Source organism: Mastigoproctus giganteus, chromosome 11 (assembly GCF_048544385.1).
Source record: "Mastigoproctus giganteus isolate SK-2022 chromosome 11, ASM4854438v1, whole genome shotgun sequence".
NCBI lineage: Eukaryota > Metazoa > Arthropoda > Arachnida > Uropygi > Thelyphonidae > Mastigoproctus > Mastigoproctus giganteus.
Genome location: NC_143585.1, coordinates 10,037,427 through 10,060,512, shown reverse-complemented (window position 1 = coordinate 10,060,512; position 23,086 = coordinate 10,037,427). Strand labels below are relative to the sequence as shown.

The 23,086-nt window shown below is 40.1% G+C and overlaps 1 protein-coding gene across 1 annotated transcript in view; it reads right to left on the bottom strand.

The window, feature by feature from the left end:
- Nucleotides 1–23,086, bottom strand: part of LOC150077696 (uncharacterized) — a 109,535-nt gene that overhangs the window by 19,433 nt on the left and 67,016 nt on the right. Inside the window, exon 4 of the mRNA XM_090384771.1 lies at nucleotides 14,841–14,944. Within this exon, the coding sequence (XP_090240897.1) occupies nucleotides 14,841–14,944 (104 nt within the window). The remainder of the gene's footprint in view (nucleotides 1–14,840; nucleotides 14,945–23,086) is intronic.

Below are 23,086 nucleotides of genomic sequence, written 5' to 3'. Positions count from 1 at the left end.
GTTGGCCCAGAGCTCCTGCCAAACTTGCATCAGGTGTTTTTGCAGTGTTATCTTTTCATTTTTGCGTGGTGCATTAACCTCCACAGTATAGCCATGGTATGTACAGGGTATTCCTTTCTCTATGTGGTAGTTTATTCCCATTCCCCTGCGTATGATCAACTTCGGCCAAGATCTGCAGTGGTAGGTACTGGTTGTTCTACAAGCACGTGTAACATTCAGTAGAATGTTCTTTGCGTTGCATCAACCATAACGCTGAGGCGTAAGTGATGATCGGTAGAAAGGTTGTTTTATAAAACAATGACAGGGTGCGTTAGTTTAACTGCCGAGTCCCGCCAGGCGATCCTAGCCACCAATCCAGAGTATCTTTTAATTTTGATGACACAAGTTAGATGAGGTTTAAAGGAAAGAATACCATCCAGTATAACCCCTAAATATTTTAACCGAGTCACTAGTTTTATTGTGGTAGGTCCCACCATTATTTCAGGCGGTCTAATATATCAAGCTTGCCTTTTAGCAGGATGGAGGATGTCTTTGTTGTTGATATCGTCAGGCAGTGGGTTCTGGTCCAGTTTTTCAATACCAACATTTCCTGGTTCGCCTTTTCCTCAATGGGCGCTGCTATTCACAGCAATAATGACGACCAAATCATCGGAAAAGGCCTGGGAATGCATATAGCCAATGTCCAAAACCTAGAACCCCTCCAGAGCCATGTTCAACAGGAGCTAATCCAAAACAAAACCCTAGGGACAGTCCCTGCGGACACCACGATTCCCTCTACCATAAGGTGCTTCCACGATGATGCGTCTCTCGGAGTGATGTGACCTAATTATGGAGTATAGGTTAATCGGCACGTGTGCCTATTTTAGTCTTGCCAAGACGCGCGTCCACCAAATGGTGTAGAATGCCCCGGCGAAGTCAATGGAGATGACTAGTTGTTGTTTATTATTACAGTTTGCTGCTGAATCCGATAGGCTTCGCAAGGCTTCCACAGTAGACGAAGCCAGCTTGAATCAGTATTGCGATGTCTATGGGAGTTTCGCTGTCTGGTAATGCTAATTATCCTTGTGTACAGTGGTCTTTCTAGCAGTTTGCTTGCAACCGGCAGTAGGGCTATTGGCTGATAGGAGTTTGGAAGGTGGGGTGGTTTATGCGAATTTGTGGGGATTAATTTTATCTTTGCTGTCTTCCATATTTTGGGGAAGATGCCTTATCCAGGAAGCTGTTATAGAGGTGTAAGAGGAGGTCTGGAACAATCTCCATAGTCTTCTTAATAATTTCTGGTTCTAAGTAGTCCAGGCCTGGATATTTATTGTTTCTTATCTAGGTTGACATTTGTAATAGTTCATCCTGTGTGAGCAGAATGATGTTACACACACGTGCACGCTTGAAAGCGGCCATTTTAAAAGTCCTGGCTCCTGAGTGTGGGCTGCCCAAGAGCGGGATTGCTGACACAATCCAGTCTTGCACACTTACTGGTAGGTGCGGGATCTACGTACATTTTTGCACAGACAGAGTTAATAGATCCAGATTGGTCTCCGGACCAGGAATGGGCACCATGTGGTATTTGCTCAATGGGCTATCACCTGGTGGCAGAGTAGCCTGTTTCACTTTACAAAATATTACACACGTGTACAATAACAGGCTATATATATTAGAACATGGTATTATACCTACATACTAAATTGGTAGAGATGGACCTATGCCCAGATGCCACCCTTCGACAGCGAAATACGTAATACTACAACGTTCTCCACAGGAGATGTTGAGAGGTGGTCATATCTTATGTATCAGTTTCCAAGGTATGTAGATCTGCTGGTATTAGTCTACACAAGATTGATATATATACAACAGGATCAGCAGCATCGCCTCTTCGACTCACACGATAATTACAAAACCCTCATAAAACACTCCCAGGACCTCTTTGCGAGAAGAGGAACCCGATACGCGCTGACAAACTAACAAATGACTGGAACCTGATGCTGTTTCCCTAACATAAAATGACCATTAACCAGAATGGGACATTTCTGGAAGAATGATTGCAGCTCTGGACAATGCTTATAATTCGGATTGGACCTCGAACCAGAAAGCCGACAAACAAAACCGGACTCAACGCAACCAACAACCTGAACGGGATACTCTACCAAGAAAGACGGCATCCGTGAACTACACTACAGCTCAGAATGGATCCTGAACTCCTAAAAAGGAAATATCTTTACAGAACTAGATCTAACTATTGGACTCTTACAACAGACACTGACTGAGTTAGCAGCTCTGCTCTACATGCGTCATCAGCAGTCCATCATAGCGACTACTGTCTGGAACTGACCGACGGGACGGGATCGGATTGACCTCCTGAACAGGACATTGTTTTACCTTTAGCCACACCACGATACTGACTTCGCCGGACTGAAAGGAAATGCATCGGATCCGATCAACTGCAGCGTTACTACCTATGCGCTGTTTGGCGATCAGTAACCTGCCTTTTGCCGGGTAACTTTATTTCCCTTTCCTGATAGGGGGAGTTAGACCCCCTCCCCCCTGCAGCCTTTTTTTTCCTTCTGGTGGGGCATGGCTTGCCCCACTGTCATTATCTGTAGGAATTTTCTCCAACGCACCTATTCTTCTGACTTCCTTCCCAGCCTTGTCTTCCTCCTCCCAATCGACCTATACACTAGCGTTCATCCTACAACTTCAAAATTGAACCTCGCCCATTGACTTTCGGCTTTCAATCTATAGAATGTTTTTAAGGTCCTAGCCACTGAAAGTTCAGGAAATTAAGAGCAGGACCTGTCGGGATACAATTTTCTTAGACTAATGGGTACCTACTCTGTTTCCACTGGTTCATCTGTCGGGAACAACGGGCCTCAACAGGGTTACAGCGCTAAATGTACGGAGGAACAAAGGCACGCAATAGCACACAACTACATGATCCACACACATTAAATCTCTGGCCTTCCTGGAGAGTTGATACAACTACAATGAAAGCTGAGCGGAGATAGGGAAACCCCTGGTGCCGTTTCGCATCAACACACATTACTTTCTCCACACTGCATAAGTCAGTTCTGGAAAGTCTCAACTGACAAAGTTTCTGGTAGAAGGATCCATATCCCGTTATGGATGTAAAACGAGTAGATATCAAGGGAAAACCAAAAATTTTGATTCTTATTAATAAGAAAGGAAACTTAGGGAATAAATGTTCTTGTCACCAGCCCTGCTGTAATAGTTTCCCAGCGGGTCTGCCAAATGTTCCCACATTCATTCCAGCAACGAGATCGTTCTTTTTTTTACCATTCAACTGTAAATTTAACGTTATGCCCAAAAAAGCAGTAGACGTTCTCTTTTTGATATGGTAAGAAAGACATGTGTAAGTCACATAAAGTTCTACACGCATTTGGTTAGCTCTCACTGGATCCTGTTCCACTCTTTGTCTCGCTCCTCACAAATATCGAGAAAACTCTCACTATGAAGCTATCCCCAATTCATAATATCCTCGCAGACCTACTGCTTGAAAACAAGCGACACCGAGACCACAATGAATGCATACACAAAACATTGGAGGTTTTGGGGAAAAACCTTGATGACCTGAAGCAATCTGTTTGTGATCTTGCTGTTCAAACTAACCATTATGAGCAGCATCCTCCTTACGGACACTTTCATGCGAAACCGAGAGCTCCTACCCAAACCACCCCATTTTTATTACCACATGACCCCTCTGCATCCCCCATTCTTATAATATGTGAGGCTGAAGTTGTGTGCCCTGATGTAGCAGTAGACCAGTATATGCTGGAATCACAGCAGATACCAATGGATACTCAGGAAATATTGCCTCCTAGAAGATCCAAAGAAGTAATCAGGAGCAGAACCTGCCAAGTTGCACCTATTTGCGATCACAAACGCAGATAAAGGGTCCTCGCTCTCGAACACGGATAATGCTTTGGCTGCTGAAGTATATCGCAACTGTGGCTCCACCTCAAACGACGTGAGAGGTAACCATTAAACAGGGACTACAATTGTATCTAATGTAAAGACCCATAGAGACACTACAACGTATGCAATGATTGCAAGCCAAGGAACAAAAGAACACCGAACACTGACCCGTAATCCAACTCTTCAGGAACTGAGACCCAATCTTAAAGTTATTGGAACCAATCTGCACTTCAGCAAGATGCAAATTGCGAAAACTGGAACGATGGACAAGCGGATGCGTATTGTCTTCATTAGTAGGCTGTCCGCTGCTACCACAGCTGATGATGTGGAAAACCTTCTTGCTGCATTCAAAATGAATGGCAGAGTCACCAAGCTATCCACGAAATATCCCACCTACGCTTCCTTTAAGATAGATGTAGCTGTTGCAGATTTTGAAGCACTCTTCAGTCCTGAAGTCTGGCCTGCTGAAGCTCTTGTTATTCCATATCTCGGGCATAAAGGGCAGCCATATAGAAGTAATGGAAAGGACTTCCATAGCAATCCCAGATCTCATTACCGCAACCAGAACCACAGACACAGAACACCAATATGCCGATCCCTGTACTCGTCCATCCTAGACACACCCTACTGAATCAAGTAGTGCCATGTCAGAGACCATTTTTCCACATCAAAGTACCTAGAATACCTGCCTGCACCAGCTTTTATCAGAATGTGCGTAGTCTTGGGAACAAGCTTGACACTATGGAGCAAATTCTGCTCCCGGATATTATGACCTGCTCGCCATCACAGAAACCTGGCTCAATGATGATCAAAATTTCCTAGCGGCAGCTGCCCCAGCTGATTATGGGGTCGTATTCACATCTCGGATTGCCCGCAATGGTGGAGGCGTCGCAATATTTTACAAGAAATTCGCTTTCAAGCTATTGGATAATAAATCCAGCAACTGCCCCAATTATGAAACAATCCTCTTTACCTTAGGATACAACTTCGTAACGTTTGACGTCTGTGTCGTGTATGTATATAAACCACAGAGGTCAACGCCTTCCCAGCAAATCATCTTTGAAGTTTCCAACTTTTTAATCAATCAGCTGCATCCCAGAGCTTCTCACTTAGTTTGTGGTGATTTCAATTTGCCTCCTCAGCTACGTAATCAGAAAAACGATCTTCTTCCACACTTGAGGTTGCTGACCTACAACTTACTAATGAAGCTCCAACCAGGGGAATAACCTCTTAGATATAATTCCAGCCTCTATCCCTTGCACCCTTGATTACATTGCAGAAACGTTATTTGACTCTGATCATGTCCCAATACATGTGACTGCATATCTGCCAGCTCCCCCCAATTAGAAGCCAGAAGGACAACAATAAATGTTGACATCACTAGCTCCAACTTACTTGATGTAGATAAGTGCATCAGAACCGCCGCTCTCATTCCCTGGGTGGCCTTAGAGACTTGTGATCCAGAACTAGATGTGAACATTATCACAAAGTGGATCAACACAGTTGCCAAATATGCCGCCTCCAGAAAAATCACAGTCAGTCCATATGCAAGTCTTTGTTGGAATTGAGAACTACTCAGAATGAGTTTCCAGGTGAAGCAACAGCTCCATCTCACATGGAAACAGTCGCAAAATGTCAATAATCGCATCGTTTATTCAAGGGCACGGGTCCAATGTAATCGCCTGAGATCTGAGGCAATCAAATTATACGTTAACCGTGATCTGGCTAAAGGAAAAATTCCATACAAGAAAGTGAATCTTCATTTTCCTTTGCAACTTTGTCCTGAATTGTGGCTTCATTTCGTCATAAGATTTAACCGTAATCCTACGCAAAACTCAGATCTGGCTCTACTAACATAGCTCACCCAGCACGAATTGTTGAATTCCATTCAGGTCACAAAACAACAGCTGATCGTAGCCATCAATTCTCTACCTGCCTCGTCAACCACCGGTGATGGAGTTCCCCAATGCATGCTCAAATGCCAAAGTCCGTACATTATTCAGCCCCTTTTAATTATCTTCAACCAGTTACTCTCGAACCAGGTTTTCCCACAGCAGTGGAAAAACCATCTTATAGAACCATTAGCTAAAGTTCAGTCGCCATAGAAACCTAAAAATTTCCGATCCATCTCCAAGTCCTCCAGCCCACTGAAGCTCCTGGAGAAGGCCTTACTTCCCATCCTCACTAACCAGATCGTGCCCAGTAATCCAGCCCAAATTCACTACTCCCTTCCAAACAGGTGGTATATGACTTTCATCAACCGGTGAATTACCACCACTTTGCTTATTGTAGGCTTGAAGTGGTGAAACCCATGTTTAGTCTCTAAAGCAAAGTTTCCGGCATCCCCCTCTCCCCATACTTTTCCTTCAACCAATGCACGGTACTAAGTACTATAGGTTTTGATACCTTTCGTGTGTTTGGAATTCTCATTAAATTATTAAAAAAAAAAAAAAAAAAAAAAAAAACAGATCAACGATCACCAATCTGCTACTGACCACGAATACTATCTTGTCAGCTTTCGAGAAAAGGCAAGAATATATATATATATATATATATATATATATATATATATATATATATTTTTTTTTTTTTTTATGAAAACAGATTCTAATTCTTCTCGTTTTTGAAAAAAACAGAAGAATTAGAACATATAGTACTTACTACAGTGCTTGGGCAGGAAGTTGAGAAGATGAAAGAAGATATTTGTTGATATTACACTTGAACTTCTGTTGACGGTAATAATAAAAGAGGAAGATGAAAAGTTGGTTATATGAGTTTGATGTTGGACAGTAAATAGATGTTGGCTGGTGGCGGTACGTGTTCGGACTGTTTAGAAAGAGAGAGGGAATTATAGAAGCAAATTCAGAAGAACGGTGCCCATGGAAGTATCTGCAGAAAAGGCATGCAGCAGAAACAGTATCATAGAAGCATCTATGAAACAGCGAGTGGAGGGACTCTGTTAGAGTTCAGTCTTTAATTAACCCAACTGCCCTCTTCTGAATGGAATCTAGAAGCCTGAGAGAATTTTCGGGGGCACCCTCCCAGTTGTGGGAACAATGTTTCATGGTAGTAGGCGGATTTGCGATTTATACAGAGTGAGCAGCTGTTTGGAAGAAAAGTAACGCCGAGAGTGAAAGAGAAAATCCATTTTTTTAGATGCAGAGGAAGCAATATTTGTAATGTGCTTGTGCCAAGAGAGATTAGAAGTCAGGGTAATCCTCAAAAGAGATATATCATTTTGCCTAGAAATCGGAGTGTCACCAAAGATAAGCATAGGAACAGAAGAATCCTTTTTAGCATTAGCATTAGTAGAAGCATTTGATGCAAGAAAGCAAGCTTATGCAGCATCAGCCAAAAAAAAAAAAAGTAACATAAATAAATAAAAATAACCACTTCCACTTCACCCCTCTGTTCGTTCGAAATACCTGTCCAGCTGAGCCTTAAACTTATTTAGGCTATCAACTTCCACGACAAGGGATGGAAGTCTGTTCCACCCACCAACCACCCGCTGGCTAAAGGCAAATTTCCGCACATCTATCCTACATCTGTCTTTCCTCAATTTGAATTTATGCCCTCTCAGGTGATTATTCTGAGCAAGAGGATGAATCCCATCAGCATTGAGCATGCTCAAACCATTCAAGGCTTTGTACACCTCTATCAGATCACCTCGCTGGTGCCTAGTTTCCAGACACTGTAATTCGCAAAACTTAAGCCTTTCTTCGTAAGAGAACCCCTTTGTCCCATTCACCAATCTAGTTGCCCTTCTCTGTACTCGTTCCAGCAGCTCTACATCCTTCTTGAAATGAGGCCTCCAGGCCTGTATACAGTACTCTAGGTGTGGCCTGACCATTGCCTTATACAAGGGAATAATCACCTCCTTATCCCTGCTAGAAAAATTCCTATATATCATTGACAATACACCATGAGCTACTCTTGCAGCCCGTCTGCACTGCTCAGAGAACTTCATATCTGCCTGCACAACCACCCCCAGGTCCCTTTCATTCTCTACCACTGTCAGTGTAGTACCACAGAGTTGATACGTTGCTCTGGGGTTGCTGTTTCCCATATGTAGTACTTTACATTTGTCAATGTTAAACTTCATTTGCCACCTCTCAGCGCATCTGCTCAACCTTTCCAAATCCTGTTGCAGCAGCATAGTGTCAGTAGTGTCCTTGACAACCCTGCCAACCTTCGTATCGTCTGCAAACTTGGACATTAAGCCTGATATACCATCATCAATATCATTTATAAATACAGAAAACAATAAAGGCCCCAATACTGAACCCTGAGGGACTCCACTAATAACATTAGTCCACGATGAGCAGTGTCCATTGATTACCACTCTCTGTCTTCTCCCCCTCAACCACCCCTTTATCCATAGCAGCAATTTGCCTCCAATGCCACACTGCTCTAATTTGTGCAGCAGGCTTCCATGTGCAACAGTATCAAAAGCCTTTCTAAGATCCAAGTATATAATATGAAAATTATTCCCTACATCCAGTTCTTTTGTGACTGCATCATAGTATTCAATCAAATTGGTCAGGCAAGACTTACCCTTAACAAAACCATGCTTTGTCCTAGCTATAACTGAAGTCCTGTCTAGATGATCCTGCAGTGCTTCTTTCACCAGTGCCTCCATTAATTTTCCGGGAACAGAAGTTAAACTCACAGGTCTATAATTACTTGTGTCAGCCTTTGATCCCCCTTTGTGAATTGGGGTCACATTTGCACATCTCCAGTCCATGGGTACCTCCCCTGAGTCCAAGGAAGCTCTCATAATTATGGCTAAGGGTTTGCTTACCTCCTTTGCTGCCTCCTTTAATATAACTGGATAGATCCCATCCACCCCAGGTGCCTTTCTTGTGTTTATCTTCAACAATTTCTCCTCCACTTTGCTGTCAGTTATTACAAGATTCTCTAGCTTACTGCTAGAGTTGAATACACCTCTGGCATTCCCCTCGCTGAATAACTCCTCATGTGTGAATGTCGATGCAAAATATTCATTTAGTTTGTTAGCTACCTGAGCAGGGTCATCAACAGTTGACCCATCGATCTCAAGTGGACCAATCTGATTCATCCCCTTCCTTCTAGAGTTTACATAAGTAAAGAACTCTTTGCTGTTTTTCTTCGCATCCCTTGCCAAGGATCTCTCGTAATCTGCCTAACCTCCTTTGTAACTTGGTTACAGATCAACTTGTATCTATCATAGGAGTCTGTGTCACGTGTTAATTTGTATGTATCCCATGCATTTTTCTTCTCTGCCATATGCCTCATTAGTTCATCTGACAACCATTTAGGCCTAAACCTTGAACGATATTTCTTAGTTGGTATGCAAAGCCTAGTAGCTTGCAAGAGAAGTTCTTTGAATGCTTCCCATTTTGAATTTGCTGTTGGCAATATCATCAGTTGATCCCACTGTATAGAATTTAAATACTGTCTCAGTCCATTGTAGTCGCCTTTACGAAAGCAATACCCCTTCCCTTTACCCCTAATGGTAGTTACCTCTTTGAGTAACTCCCACTTCAGCACACTGTGATCACTGCCACCAAGTGGTTCATTTATCTGCAGATTCTTAATGCATGAAGAATCACTACTGATAATCAAATCAAGAGTATTACTCCCTCTAGTTGCCTCCCGAACATGCTGATGTAGAAAACAATCATCCAATAAATCCACAAAAGCCTTGCTAATGTGCGAGTGACCAACCCACCAATTCCAGTCAATATCTGGGAAATTAAAATCCCCCATTATAAGACTCTCTGATTTATTGGCCCACTCTATTTCTCCGAACAGTTTCTTATTATACTGATCAGAGTCATTAGGCCTATAGCACCCTCCTACTCTCAATTTTGATCTCCCAATGCTTATGTCACACCAAACTGACTCGACACTGCACTGTCCAGCGATGTCGACTGGCTTCACTTCCTTGGATTTTATGTGTTTTTTAACTAATAGCATAACCCCACCTCCCTTCCGATCCTGTCTATCCTTTCTGTAGACATTGTACTCCCCAAATTCCAGTTCTGCATTCCTTATATCTGTGTGACACCACGTCTCTGATATCCCAACAATATCTGACTTCGATGTTTTGAGCAATACCTCAAATTCATCAAATTTATTTACTAAACTCCTAGCATTGGTGTACACACAAGTATACATGCACCTGTTCTTTTTCTTAGCTACCCTAACACAACCCATGTGTTTACTTGTACCCCAATGATTCCCAGCAGTCTCTGAAATATCCTGCATCTTATTTTCCAGGCTGCGGCTCATTCCAATAGAAGCAGTGCAAGAATCACTTTCACCTCTGCCAGTGGCTACTGTTAATCTATTAGTCCTTGTATCCCCCCAATCTAGCAGTTTTCCGACCCACCTAACATTGCCTCGATAGCATCAGCAAACATTCTTGCACCCTTTCTATTTAAGTGTATCCCATCCCTGTAGAAGCAGTCTCTCCTGTTAACAAGTACAGACCAGGCTGAAAAAAATTCTACCCCTTGAGCCCTGCACAATCTTTCCAGGGCCGAATTGATTGACAGGGCTCTCATCATGTACTCCCTCCTATCGTTTCTGGGCAGAATTGCAGACACTTTCAATTTCAACCCTAATTCACGGCTTTTTTTCATCAGTGACGTGTACTTGTCAAGTAATTCCGCCGGTCTCCTACTCTTAATGTCATTAGTGCCAACGTGTACAACTATATCACCTTTTGTGCCCTTAAAAGATGATATCCGCTCTACAACGTCATCAACTTTTGCCCCTGGCAGACATACCCTGGTCCTGTTCCACCTATCCTTTTTACAAAGCATGTTTCCCTTTTCCCTGACAATAGAGTCACCAACAACTACTAGTTCCTTTGGGACCAGCGCATTCTGCCTTGGGGGTTGCCGCTGTGTTGCGCGATGACCAAGTGCAAGCTCTGGCATTGGTGTGGGCAGCTGAGAGCTTGATGGGCCCCTCACTTGTAATCCTTCGAGGCATCCACCCTATCCTTCAAGCTCTCATATAGGCCCATAACAACGCTGAGTTTTCGCCTTATCTCCGTACACTCCTTGCATTGCACACACACAAAGACATCCCCCATGGCAGTATCATGTCCTATACTTGACTGCTCCGCAAACATCAAGCAAATAGTGCATCTTACAAGGCTGTGATTCAGAGGACAACTGCCCCCCTCAGTTCTCCCCTGGGCCACAGCATTCCCATTAGCTTGAGCCCTTTGCTTTGCTGCTCTGGTTTGAGTCATGATTTAGATTTACTTTCAATAAAATTTCAATTTCTGTACAAAATTAAATTCTAAACTTGTATCCAAACACAGTTATAACGCTATATTTATGTTTTAGTAACGAGTGTTATCTACGGAATATTTATGTTTCAGTTTGTAAGATATAAGAAAAGATTCAGTTTTAGAAGGATTTATATCAACTAAGTTGTCTTTGTCCACCTGGGAAATTACCTGGAGATTGGCATTTAAAGGATTGGTAGCGGATATTCGAGAAATTAAAGCTGATTGGGGAGGGCAAGGTTTCTGGAAAGGGAAAGTGGAATGCAATGTGCTATCATCGGCAAATCTATGGATAGGATTTACAGTCAATGGAAAAAGGTCATTAATGTACAAGATGAAAAAGGTTGGGGAAAGAACTGAACCTTGGGGAACACCAGGATTAGTGGATAAATTATAAGACAGAGAGCCATCTACCATCACCATCTGCGAGCGATCAGAGAGAAAACTGGAAAACCAATTACAAAAAACATTTGGCAAACAATAAGATGGAAGCTTGTTTAGAAGACTTTTATGCCAAACACGATCGAAAGCCTTTCAGATATCAAGAGCAACTACTTGTGTTTCACCGAAGTGTTCCTTTTAATTTGTTCATAAATGGGTAACATAAGCCAGAATATCACCAGTGGATCGACACTGACGGAATCCGTACTGGCGGGAGGTTTCTAGGTAGTTTAAGAGTTGGCGGTTAATTGATTTCTCCATTACTTTAGAAAGAGTAAAAGGGATTGCAATGGGACGATAATTGGATGGGAGGGATATGTCCCCCTTTTATGGAACTGTCTGTGTATAGCAAATTTCCAAGCAGAAGGAAAAACACCTTTGGAATAAGAAAACGAAGAAAGGCATCAAAGAGCAGGAGCAGCACAGGTTTTGAGAACAATAGGAAAAATACTATCAGGACCTGGAGCTTTCCTAGCATCGAGATTCTTCAAAATCCTTCTGACATACTTTTGATGGAAGACCACAGGAGTCATTGATTGGAGTAGGTTGAGAATGGTGCGAAGTGTTTTTCCAAAATCATTAATACATGAGTTGGATGAAAAATGGGATACTAGTAAGTCAGCTTTATCCTTGGCTGAAGTGACAACAGAACCATCTGGTTTTGACAGAGGTGGGAGCAGAATGGGCAAACGTCGCGGCCAAAAGCTTTGGCAAGAGACCAGAATGCTCAGTTACCATTACGGCAAGAAGTATGTTTTCTACCCTTAGCCTGTTCAAACTCTAGTTTAGACTGATTAATAACTGCTTTACAATTGTTGTGAGCTTTGGCGTAGGCAGAAAATGAAACAAAAGAATTGGAAACAAACCAGTTACGATATGCAATATTCTTCTCTCGAACAGTGTTAGCACATTTATTGGAGAAACAAATTTTAGATAAAGGACAAGATTTTAAAGTGGAGTGGGGAATAAAGCATTCCATTCCTTCAAGAATAATTTCACTAACACGATCTGAGAAACGTTGACATCAAAAGCTTGAAACAGTAAACCGACGAAGGAAAAGAAGAAACGAAATCTCGCAGGTCATCCCCATTTGTATTCTTGTAATGCCAAACAATACGAGGTGGGGAATTGCCTTGCGATAAAGGCTCGATTGCAGAAGAGACAATCACCAACTTGCGATTTCATGTGACTAAAATACTACTCGATTCGACCGTGCTTAGGGGGGTTGTTTGTTTGAAAAAGATCAAGCGTTTTGGCAGTATGTTTAGGTGTGTCCCGTATTCTTGTAGGTAAGTGAACAATCTGTGCAAGGCCATTAGTAATTGCAAAACCTGAACATATGGACCAGCTGGATCGTTGTGACTAGAAAACAGAAGCCAGCGGGAGTTGTGAACATAAAAATCACCAAGGAAAATTACCTCGCTCTTAGGAAAGTTAAGTTGCACTGGAGAAAGTCAAGTTGCAAAGAGAGGAAGTCTAAGGGCTCCAGGTAGGTGATTAGTGGAGTTGGGGAACGGTAGAGACAACAGATGAATTTGACACAATTATGTAGAGAGATTTTAAGCCAGATAAGATCTAAAAGAGGAGGCACAAGTACCACGTTTGAGACGAAATAAATCGTACAACAAATAATTTGGGCAACTCAGATGAGCAGTATTTGAATCAACAGATAGATGAGATTCTGCCCGAAACGTAAATGTGGTTTGGCAGATTGCAATTCGAAATGGACATCGTTGAGCCGACGGAATGCAGAGTTTTTAAAAGAACATTGATATGCCAAAACCTCTTTAGGCAAACGTTTATCACTTTACCGAGGATCCCGTATTGACAGTATGAACGCCGCTGGTGACGAACATGCATGAATGGGAGCCTCGGAGATATGAGATGTTCCATTACCATACCTAATGTTGGCATGTTTTGGGGCATTGGATGATTTTAAAACCCATTTGACTTCGATAGAGCAGGTATCACTTTGTTCTTGAGAGAGTCAGGACAGCTGTTACAGGCCGAATGTTCGCTTTCATCCTCATTTGGAAATGCTGTTTACAGAAGAGAGCGTTATCTCGAACTGCTACAATTACCACGTCGGTCTTGAACGAAAGACGATCACACACGGACAGACTGACTGAAGTCATTATCCAGAACTGTACGTATAAACTGTTTTTGGATGCTTCGGTGTTTTTTTTTTTTTTTAAATGCAGCATCAACTCCTTTGACTCCTTCTTCCAAATTCACTTCTAACATTTCTGGTGAGATGTAAGGCTCTTAAGTTGTAGTTGGCCGGCTTCTTTGTTCAACCGCATCCGTTGTAATTTCTTCCGCTATCGAAATAGTTTAGATCTGTCTCCTTTATACTCAATGGGCGTGGTTTCGGTGGTCTCATTGCACGTGTACATGCTCTATACGCCTTACAACGCTCACTAGAGTGGACGTCCGATTTACGATTGGTTGACTGTACGATCCAATCACTTTACAATGGACTCTCCATAATAAAATACCGTTCATTATATTATATGCAGTAAGCGCTTCTGATTGTGGTCTCGTTTACGAATTAAATTTATTTCTATTAACGGCAATATAATCAGCGAAAATAGGGGAATATTATTCACAGGCTATAAAATTAAAGATGTAAAGCGAAGATTTACACAGTTTATTACCTTGCCAATTAACAAAATTAAATGGTACGTGAAAATCGGAAGAATATTTTCCACATGTTAATAAAAGGGGAAGAAAAAGAAAGGAAGGCAGAACCTCATATACATCTGGTATTCCCTTGCAATTATCAACCGGGCCTAATGCTGCTTAACTTCTGATATGGCACGAGAACCGGGATATTTACCCATGTACGATAACCGGCTGTTCAACGTGCCTGTAATTCCTTTATGGCAACGGTCCTATTTTCGTTGCCTTCATTGCTAATCCACGAACGCAAGTTACTCCGATCTGAAAAATGCCTGAAGCGCGCCTAAAGAAGGTTCACTTCAAAACCTTCTTTTTGCACCAAAGACTAACAATTTCAGTTAAAAAATTAACCCTAATCCCTCAGACGTTTATGTCGTCTTTGAATGGAGCTGACCTGACTCTTTGCCACCCGTTCTGCTGAGCACGATTATTAGATCGAATATCGCTTCTAAAAGGTAAGAAAACTGTTGTCTTCATTTACATGATGGTAAATAATTTTACTTACTATGGACAACCAGGCTGAATTTCCACCGGGAATGGACCCAGGACAGTGTCTGTGATCGAATCTTTCGCTCCATAACTTAAATATGTCAACATTGCGAGAGGGCCCTGCAAATTAATGAAATAAATTTGATTACAATGTTTATCATTAAAAATTACAATAGGCAGGTCAGAAATACCAGAGAATTTTAAGTGATATTATAAATTACTTTAAATCATCAGCATATGCCAGTAGATTTGGAATTTCTTGTAATAGCGGATGAAGAGATGCTGATAAAAATATAGTACTGGAGGAACGGTCCTTGAGGAATGCCTGTTGAGTTTGTGAAGAGAATATTGTCAGTACTATTGGGGAAGAGGAGATATCTGCATTTTAGGCTGTACTGAAGATAGCAAATGATCATGGTGTCAACGAGAAAATGAATGTCTAGTATTTCAAAAACGTTTTTGAGATCTATGTTGTCATAAGCATTTTTGAAGTCTAAGTAAAATACAGTGAAACTTCCCTTAAACGGACAGCCATGGGGAACGAAAATGTGTCCGTTACAGAGAAGTGTCCGCTAACAAGAAGTCTGAGCGAGAAGAAAAAAAAAAAGGAAAGAAAGCAAAATCGTTAAACGTTTAATGTAAAATTAAATTAAATACAGATTTTGCACAATATTTTTGTAAATAATATACATACAATTGTGCTAAGCATATTATGACTTTATCTTAAGAAAACTGCATACAGTAATCACTTATTTATTTTTTTCTGCACCTTCTTCCAGCTGATAATTTTGTTTTCAACATTTGTTTGGAGTGAAGAAACCATCGAAAGTCCTTCAGTATCTTCTTCAGCGGCGAAAAACATTTTTAAACGATTGATTTGTATGAGCGCTTCTTCTATTTTCATCGGTGGTTCGTCGTTAATGTTCTTCGACAGAATGACCTCCTTCCGTTTCTTCATTCTCATGAGGAACTTCTTGAAAAATATCGATGATAATGTCGTGGATATCTAGAGCACCATCTTCTGTAGTGAGGTTTCAGTCTATATCTTTGTAGCCAGGGTCACTTGTAGCTGAAGTATCGTACATTATCAATAGATGAAGTTCTTGTTCTTCTTGGTGCTCCACATTGCTTTTCACAACTTCAGTTTTTGCGTTTCAGAAGACAGACTTTACAAAACAGTTCACGACAGTTTGTTTTCTAATTGCGTTTACTGAAGAGGAAAGCCACTGAATCGCATCTAGGATGCTGATTTTCTTTGCAAGGTCACTCGCGCATGTTACATCCTTCATGTTTGCGATGTTAAAACACGTTACATCGTTCATGTTTGCAATGTCTTAAAACACGTTCTCTGTAGTGAAGTTTAAAATTTTTTATTATCCTTGATCCAAGGGCTGACACTCTGCAGATGTGTTTGGTGGCAGAAAAACGATTTGAATGTTGAACAATTCAATGTGCGGGTGAGATGCAGCATTATCCATGAAAAGAATAATTTTTCTGTTTTGACGAATCATGTTTTGGTTAAAGTGACTTATCCATTCGCTCATGATATCTCGTGTCATCCACGCTTTTTTATTAGACTTCCTGTCCACATCCAAAAGATTCAACTTTATTCCCTTGAAACAACGAGGATTTTCTGGGTTTCCTATAACAAGAGGTTGTTCAAAGTCTCCCAGCATATTTGTACACAATAGTACAGTCAAGCGTTCCTTAGAAATTTTTCCGCCCTGGCACTTTTCGTTTTTTAGACTCATTGTTTTTTCAGGAAGAGCTTTAAAAAACAACCCTGTTTCGTCACAGTTGTAAATATCCTTAGCTTCAAAATCACGACATAAATCTTCCAATTTGACGGTCCACTCTGTTACAACCCCAGTATCAACAGATCCACCTTCACCACTTACGGTTTTCCAAGAAATTTTATGCCGAGTTTTGAACTTGTCTAGCCATCCCACAGAAGCTTTGAACTCATTTACTTCCATAACTTTCGCAACCTCCAAAGCCTTTTCCCTAATAATAGGCCCATTAATGGGAATTTTTTTAGCACTTGCGCGACAAATTTGAAGTCCAACAGTTTTCGGGAATGATTTTTGAACCTGATCATTTCCGCGTTGCCAAAATTGTTTGAGCAGTTCATTTTTTTCTTTAGGATGTCGCTTACCTGCGTCTTCCCGATTTTGAATTTTGCAGCGAGATTGCGAACACTATTTTTTTGCCGATCATACGCATTAATGAGTTCGACTTTATCTTTTAAATGTTTACGAGAAGCCATTGTGCACTTCACACGACACTGAACAAAACTAAAACTGAAAAGACGAAAGGTCGACCGTATTCTCCCCCCCCTGCACATACCGAATTCATCAGAAGTTTTACACGTGCCTTAAAATTCTTGAAAAAGGGTTTAGAACCGCAACGTAAACCTTGATAAAATTCAGAGAATCGGAAATAGAAAATAAACACACGATTGAGGCAATACGTGGAAGAAAAGTTCCTAGAAAAAAGGCCGTGAGCTCGACCGCTGTCTGTTATGGGGAGATCAAATTAAGTGCTAATCTAAACGAAACAGTGCAGATTGCCTGTCCGCGTCCGTTACAGAGAATGTCCGCTAGACAGAAGCTGCAAACACTTTAAAACCAATGGAGGTGAGTTGGGGAATTTGAAAATGTCCGTTGTAGAGAGATGTCCGTTAACGAGGGGTGTCCGTTAGGCGAAGTTTCACTGTACATCGCACTGTGCGTTATCTTGAAACGCAGGTTGGATGCGCACAATGGTGTCAGTTAGGCTTGTTGTTGTAGAGAACACTCTTGGGCCAAAATGCATGTTGACAGGTGCATTAGCGAAGATTGCATGTTGAAGATATGGGACCATGATTTTTTCAATAATTTTAATAATCATTGACAAAACAGCAATTGGTCGACTGCCGGAATGATTATTACTGCAAGCTTTTTTTAGGAATCAGCATAATCCTGAAATTTTTCTATTGTCTGGGAAGGAATGCACCTGGGAAGGATATGCACTAACGAATCAATGAGGTATATGGTGGACAATCTAACAATAAAACCAGAGATTCTGTCAGAACCTTCACTACTATCAGGGCATAATTGGTTAACTGCACACTGAACTGTATTCTTGTTCAGAAGTTGGTTAATTAGCAAGCCTTGACCTGGAGACATATCCTGTTAGTAGTAATGGAGTGGCGTTTAAACCGATTTCACTGGGACGGGTCTCCAGGATGCGGGTCCCAACAACATGAACCGACTTTGCGGGGACAGAGGCAGGTCCCGATTTGGCGAGAAATTAAAAGTTTTGTTTTTCTCTCAATTGATGGCGTTAGTTGCAATTTCTCAATTTAAATTTCAATTTATTTTTCCGTGTGGTCTGGGGGTTGAACCAAGGTTGCTATGATTAGTGAGCAGGCACCTTACCTCGCGGCGACTGTGCGAATTCCCCAGTTAGATTTGTGTTAGATGTAGCTTTTGAATGTATCGATTGTGATGTCATGGTGAATATAAGGTATAAGGTATGTTAGTGTCTAACGGCTCCTGGGATTTCTCCCATCTCCGCGGGTGTACATTGTATCGGGGCCAGAGATTTGAAGTGTGTGGGGGTCATGTGCTGTGTATTGTGTTGTGCCCTTTGTTCCTCCGGTCTATTAGCCGCCGAGCCCCTAGTGGGACCCGACGTTACCACACCATGCCACGGGGAGGCTGACCGGGTGTACCACTGTAGCTAGAGTACTCTGGCGGGTCCTGCCACCTACTTTCCTGGGATTTCAGTGGCTAGGACCAGATTTAAGAATGAGATGATCGCTGTTTCTTGAGCAACGGTTGTAATTTTAACAGAGCGTAGGGTTGTTCGCTGATAACTTGTTCTAGGGCCAAATAGGTCGGGCAGTAATTTTGATGTTTTTAGATTTAGACCTGTGGGGGCATGAGTGTGTGTGTATATAAAAATATATATATATTCATGGTGAATATGTTAGAGTAAATTATGTGGCAATGCATTGTGGGTGTTAATAGGGACGGTGTATTTTGGGATTGCTTATGCTCTCGGGGAGGGCCGCCGTCCTCCATGCCGTCGCCCGCCCCGCTTCTGCGTTGCAGACCCTGAACCTTGTGTGCGGGATGAAAAACTTTTTAATTTCTGATAGATAAATTCCTTCTTGTTTCCAACTGTTGCTGAGACCTGAAAATAAAATACGTATTCTTAGTTTTTCCTTCCAAATTTACATGTATTCTTGAAAACTGAAAATTAAACGTATATTTGCTTGAATTCTTATCCATTTTATCTGCAGTGATTATGTTCTTTTCTCAAAAACTGTAATTTGTGAATAATGAGAATTACACAATTCGATTTTTTTCTGGTTATATCGCTTTTCTTTGGAATTAAAATGGATATTTTCCCCTTGAAAAAGCTATAGAGAATATATATTTCTATGATCAACAGTTTATTTTTACTCCCATATCTCTAACCACAGTAATTATGTTTAGGAATCACCAAGGACTTATAAAATTTCAAAAGCAAAGTTAACTTTTCTCACATGCACCCCTTCTGCTCTTTGTAACCTCTGTATTTATTGATTATGAAATCAATTCCAAGGTAAGATTTAAAATTGTTTGAATGACACAATATAATAGCGTAGTTTAATTTAATTTATTATGACACTCAGCTTTTTATAATCTGCATTGATGTTGGAATAAATTGGATGATAATTTTAAATTTACGTTAGCATGAATAAGTTAGGATTTAAAAACAATTAAAATGTGCGCAAGGAAGTAGAAGTGCACGTCTTCGTCCTTAAGCTACGCTATTGCATTGTGTCAGTTATAAATGATACTTTAAGAGATCTACAATTTTCGAATTGTTTGAATGTAAATGAGTTTACTTACATATTAACAGCAGAACATAAATTCAATCTGCCCGGAAATGCATACACTTTTGCCTACATTCGAAAACTACCGCTGCCATTTGTAAGAATCAGCCCCTGTTGATTCTAACTGAGTCGAAAAGAACCTTCCAAGATTTCTGTCCTATTCTCATTGCTGATTGGAAATGAACTTCTCAAGTGTAATGAAAGTGGCTGTTTACACTTTTTCCAGAAAGAACCACATAAAAGATTATTTTCATTTCAACAAAATATGAATTTACATTATCACAGGAGATAATTGCAGTTAGCAAAGTAGAAAAATTTGGGAAACACAAGCCATTTCCATATTGAGACAGCATAATGTAAATTCTTTGTTCTTGTTTATTTTCACTGGTTATTTTTGATTATTATCAGATTTTATCTTCACAAATCACATCTGTACATACCACCAACTCCAGTTATGTAACGTTAACTGTCTACTTATGTTTTTCATCGTAATGCGCTTTCATGATTAATAATTTTTTTTATTAATAAGAAGGACCACATTTTGTCCTTTTTCTCGGATTTCAAAAGTGTGGATTGAGTTCGAAATTATATGCACGCAGGAAGCATACAAACTTTGCACACAAAGAACAGTCGACACAATGTACATTCATATTGTAACAGTGTTTTTTGAAATTTAAAATTTGCAAGGTTTGACAAAAGTGCACAGGTGAGGTGACAAGCACAAATCATACCCAAGAATAAAATGTGTATCAACAAATAGCTATTATTTCTGAAACTTAACAATTTACAAAGTTTGAAAAAAACACTATTTTCGGAAACCAGGTGCGTTATTCGAGTTTTTGAGATTTATTTATTCGGGTTTTAAATAAACTTGATGTTTGGAAATATACAGTTGGAGAAAAAATGTCCATGAAATGTCGTAAATTTTACAAATAAACACACTCGCTCATATGTTCCCCCAAAGTCCGTTTGTTTGTTTTTTCCCTGACACCCCTCAACCCAAGGGGAAAATATGTAAACCGATCACAGTGGTTGATTTATTTTTAAAAATTGATCAATCAGTGTTCGTGTTCAAAGTTCAGTTCGGGATCAAACTTTCTTAACCGCCATAGTTACAAACGGCAACACACATTTTCTACTCGTAACACAGACTGAAACGAAATATACACTCACTGTTTTGCTGCTTTCATCCAGCTAAGTGAAAAAATATGTTTTCTTGTTTGCTTCGCAATGTGTCACCTTGTGATACAGTTGGCATTGAGATAACAACTGTCTCACAAGGCTTCCAGTGAATAATACGAAAATCTTGAAATGCATGTGAATTATCATTTTGTGGGTTTGTGCTTTCCGCAACTGCACAAATCTGCTTCCACAGTGGAGAAGTCTTGGTAAGATTTTGATTTAATTTGACTGCGCAAGTCCAAAACAGAAGCTTTAGTGACTATAACCCTTATTAAGTTTTAAATAGTTTTTGGCTTTTGTAAATGTTTTCAGCACCTATGTTTACTAAGAGTAGGCTTAAGTACATTTTAAATTCAATCTTAAACTTTTAACTTTAAGAATTTTCACCATGAAGTCAATCCGGAGATTTTAAAAACAGATACACGCGCTCGTGTGTTATAGATATGGAATCATACATGAAAATGTTTTCAATCGCATACATGAGAACAACAACGTTTGCTGGCCTGTTAATTAAGAAGCAGATGTCACCATTATTAATAACGGTAATTTTAAGTTTTTGACGTAAAACACATTATTTGGTGGTCACTAAAAGAAACACATGTCGGCTTTGCATACACACTTCGATTTCTTGCGAAAACTAAATGGTTAATCATAAAAATCAAGAACAAATCAAAGTGTGCTTTGATTTGTTCTTGGAAATTTAAGTAGTCAAAAACCACACTTGATAATGTTAAAATATTAGTTTATTCTTAAGGTAACATCGAAAATAGCCTAAAATGCCAACCTTTTTAACGTTGGTAATTTTCACTAAAAAAATCACTAAAACAGCCATGCTTGGTGTCGCTTAATATACACTTTTATTGTTGTTGAGACAGCAAAAACGTCGAACTTAAAGTTGGCAATTTTATCACTAACATCTTGTGATGACAACTAACACGGCAAAATGACAATCTTAAGGAAAAAAACCTAACTGCAGTCACTGAGAAAGTTTTTTGAAAAATGAACACAAACAGACATGGGGAAAAACAAAATATATTTCATTTCGAAGCAGGGAAATAAATATCAGGTTATATTTTCGACCAATCAGAAATCGTTTGCAGATACAGTTGAATCAACCATTAAAAGTTTTTTAGAAACACACACACGTCTTGTACTTTTAAAACTTTTTCCCAATTTGGATCCGTCAGAAATCGTATTCACGTCTTGGACATAAAACGAATGATTCTGTTCGCTTCAGACAGGAAATGTCCCCCTTGCCCCCAAATGGATTGGTACCTCCCAAAACTGATGATCGGTACTTCTCTTTTCAAGCGGAAACGGTCAGCTGTATTAACTGCAGTTGGTGGGATGTACAGACATGATTTGTGAAGAAGAAACTAATGATGTTCAAAAATAACCAGTGAAAATAGACAACAACAAAGAATTTACAATATGTCGTTTCAATAAGACAAAAGCTTGCGTTTCCCAAAACTTTTCTACTTTGCTAACTGCAATTATCTCCTGAGATGATGTAAATTCGTATTCTGTTGAAATGAAAATAATCTTTTTGTGCTTTTTTCTGGAAAAAGTGTAAACAACTACTTTCATTACACTTTACAAGTTCATTTCCACACAGACATGAGAAGAGGACAGAAATCTTGGAAGATTCTTTTCAACCCAGTTAGAATCAATCGGGGCTGATTCTTACAACTCGTCGGATGTAGTTTACGAACGCAGGCAAAAGTGTATGCATCTCCGGGCAGATTGAATTTATGTTCTGCAATGAATATGTAAGTGAACTCATGTACATTTCAATCAACTACAAAAGGAACCTTAGAGAGAAAAATTGCCTTTTAAGAGTTTAATTTTAAAACTTACCTTGGAATAGATTTCGCACATCAAGTATATACGGAGGTAACAATCAGCACAAGGGGTGAATGTGAGAAAAAGTAACTTTGCTTTTGAAGTTTTATCAGTCCTTGTGATTCCTAAACATAATCACTGTGGGTAGAGACATAGGAGTAAAAATAAACTGTAGATGATAGATATATACATTCTGTATCGCTCTTTCTCTGGAAAATATCCATTTAATTCCAAAGAAAAGAAATATAACCAGAATAAAATCGAATTGTCTAGTTCTTAATATTCACAAATTACAGTTTTTGAAAAAAGAATAAAATCACTGCAAATAAAATTGATAAGACTTCAAAGTACACATTCGTTTAATTTTCAGT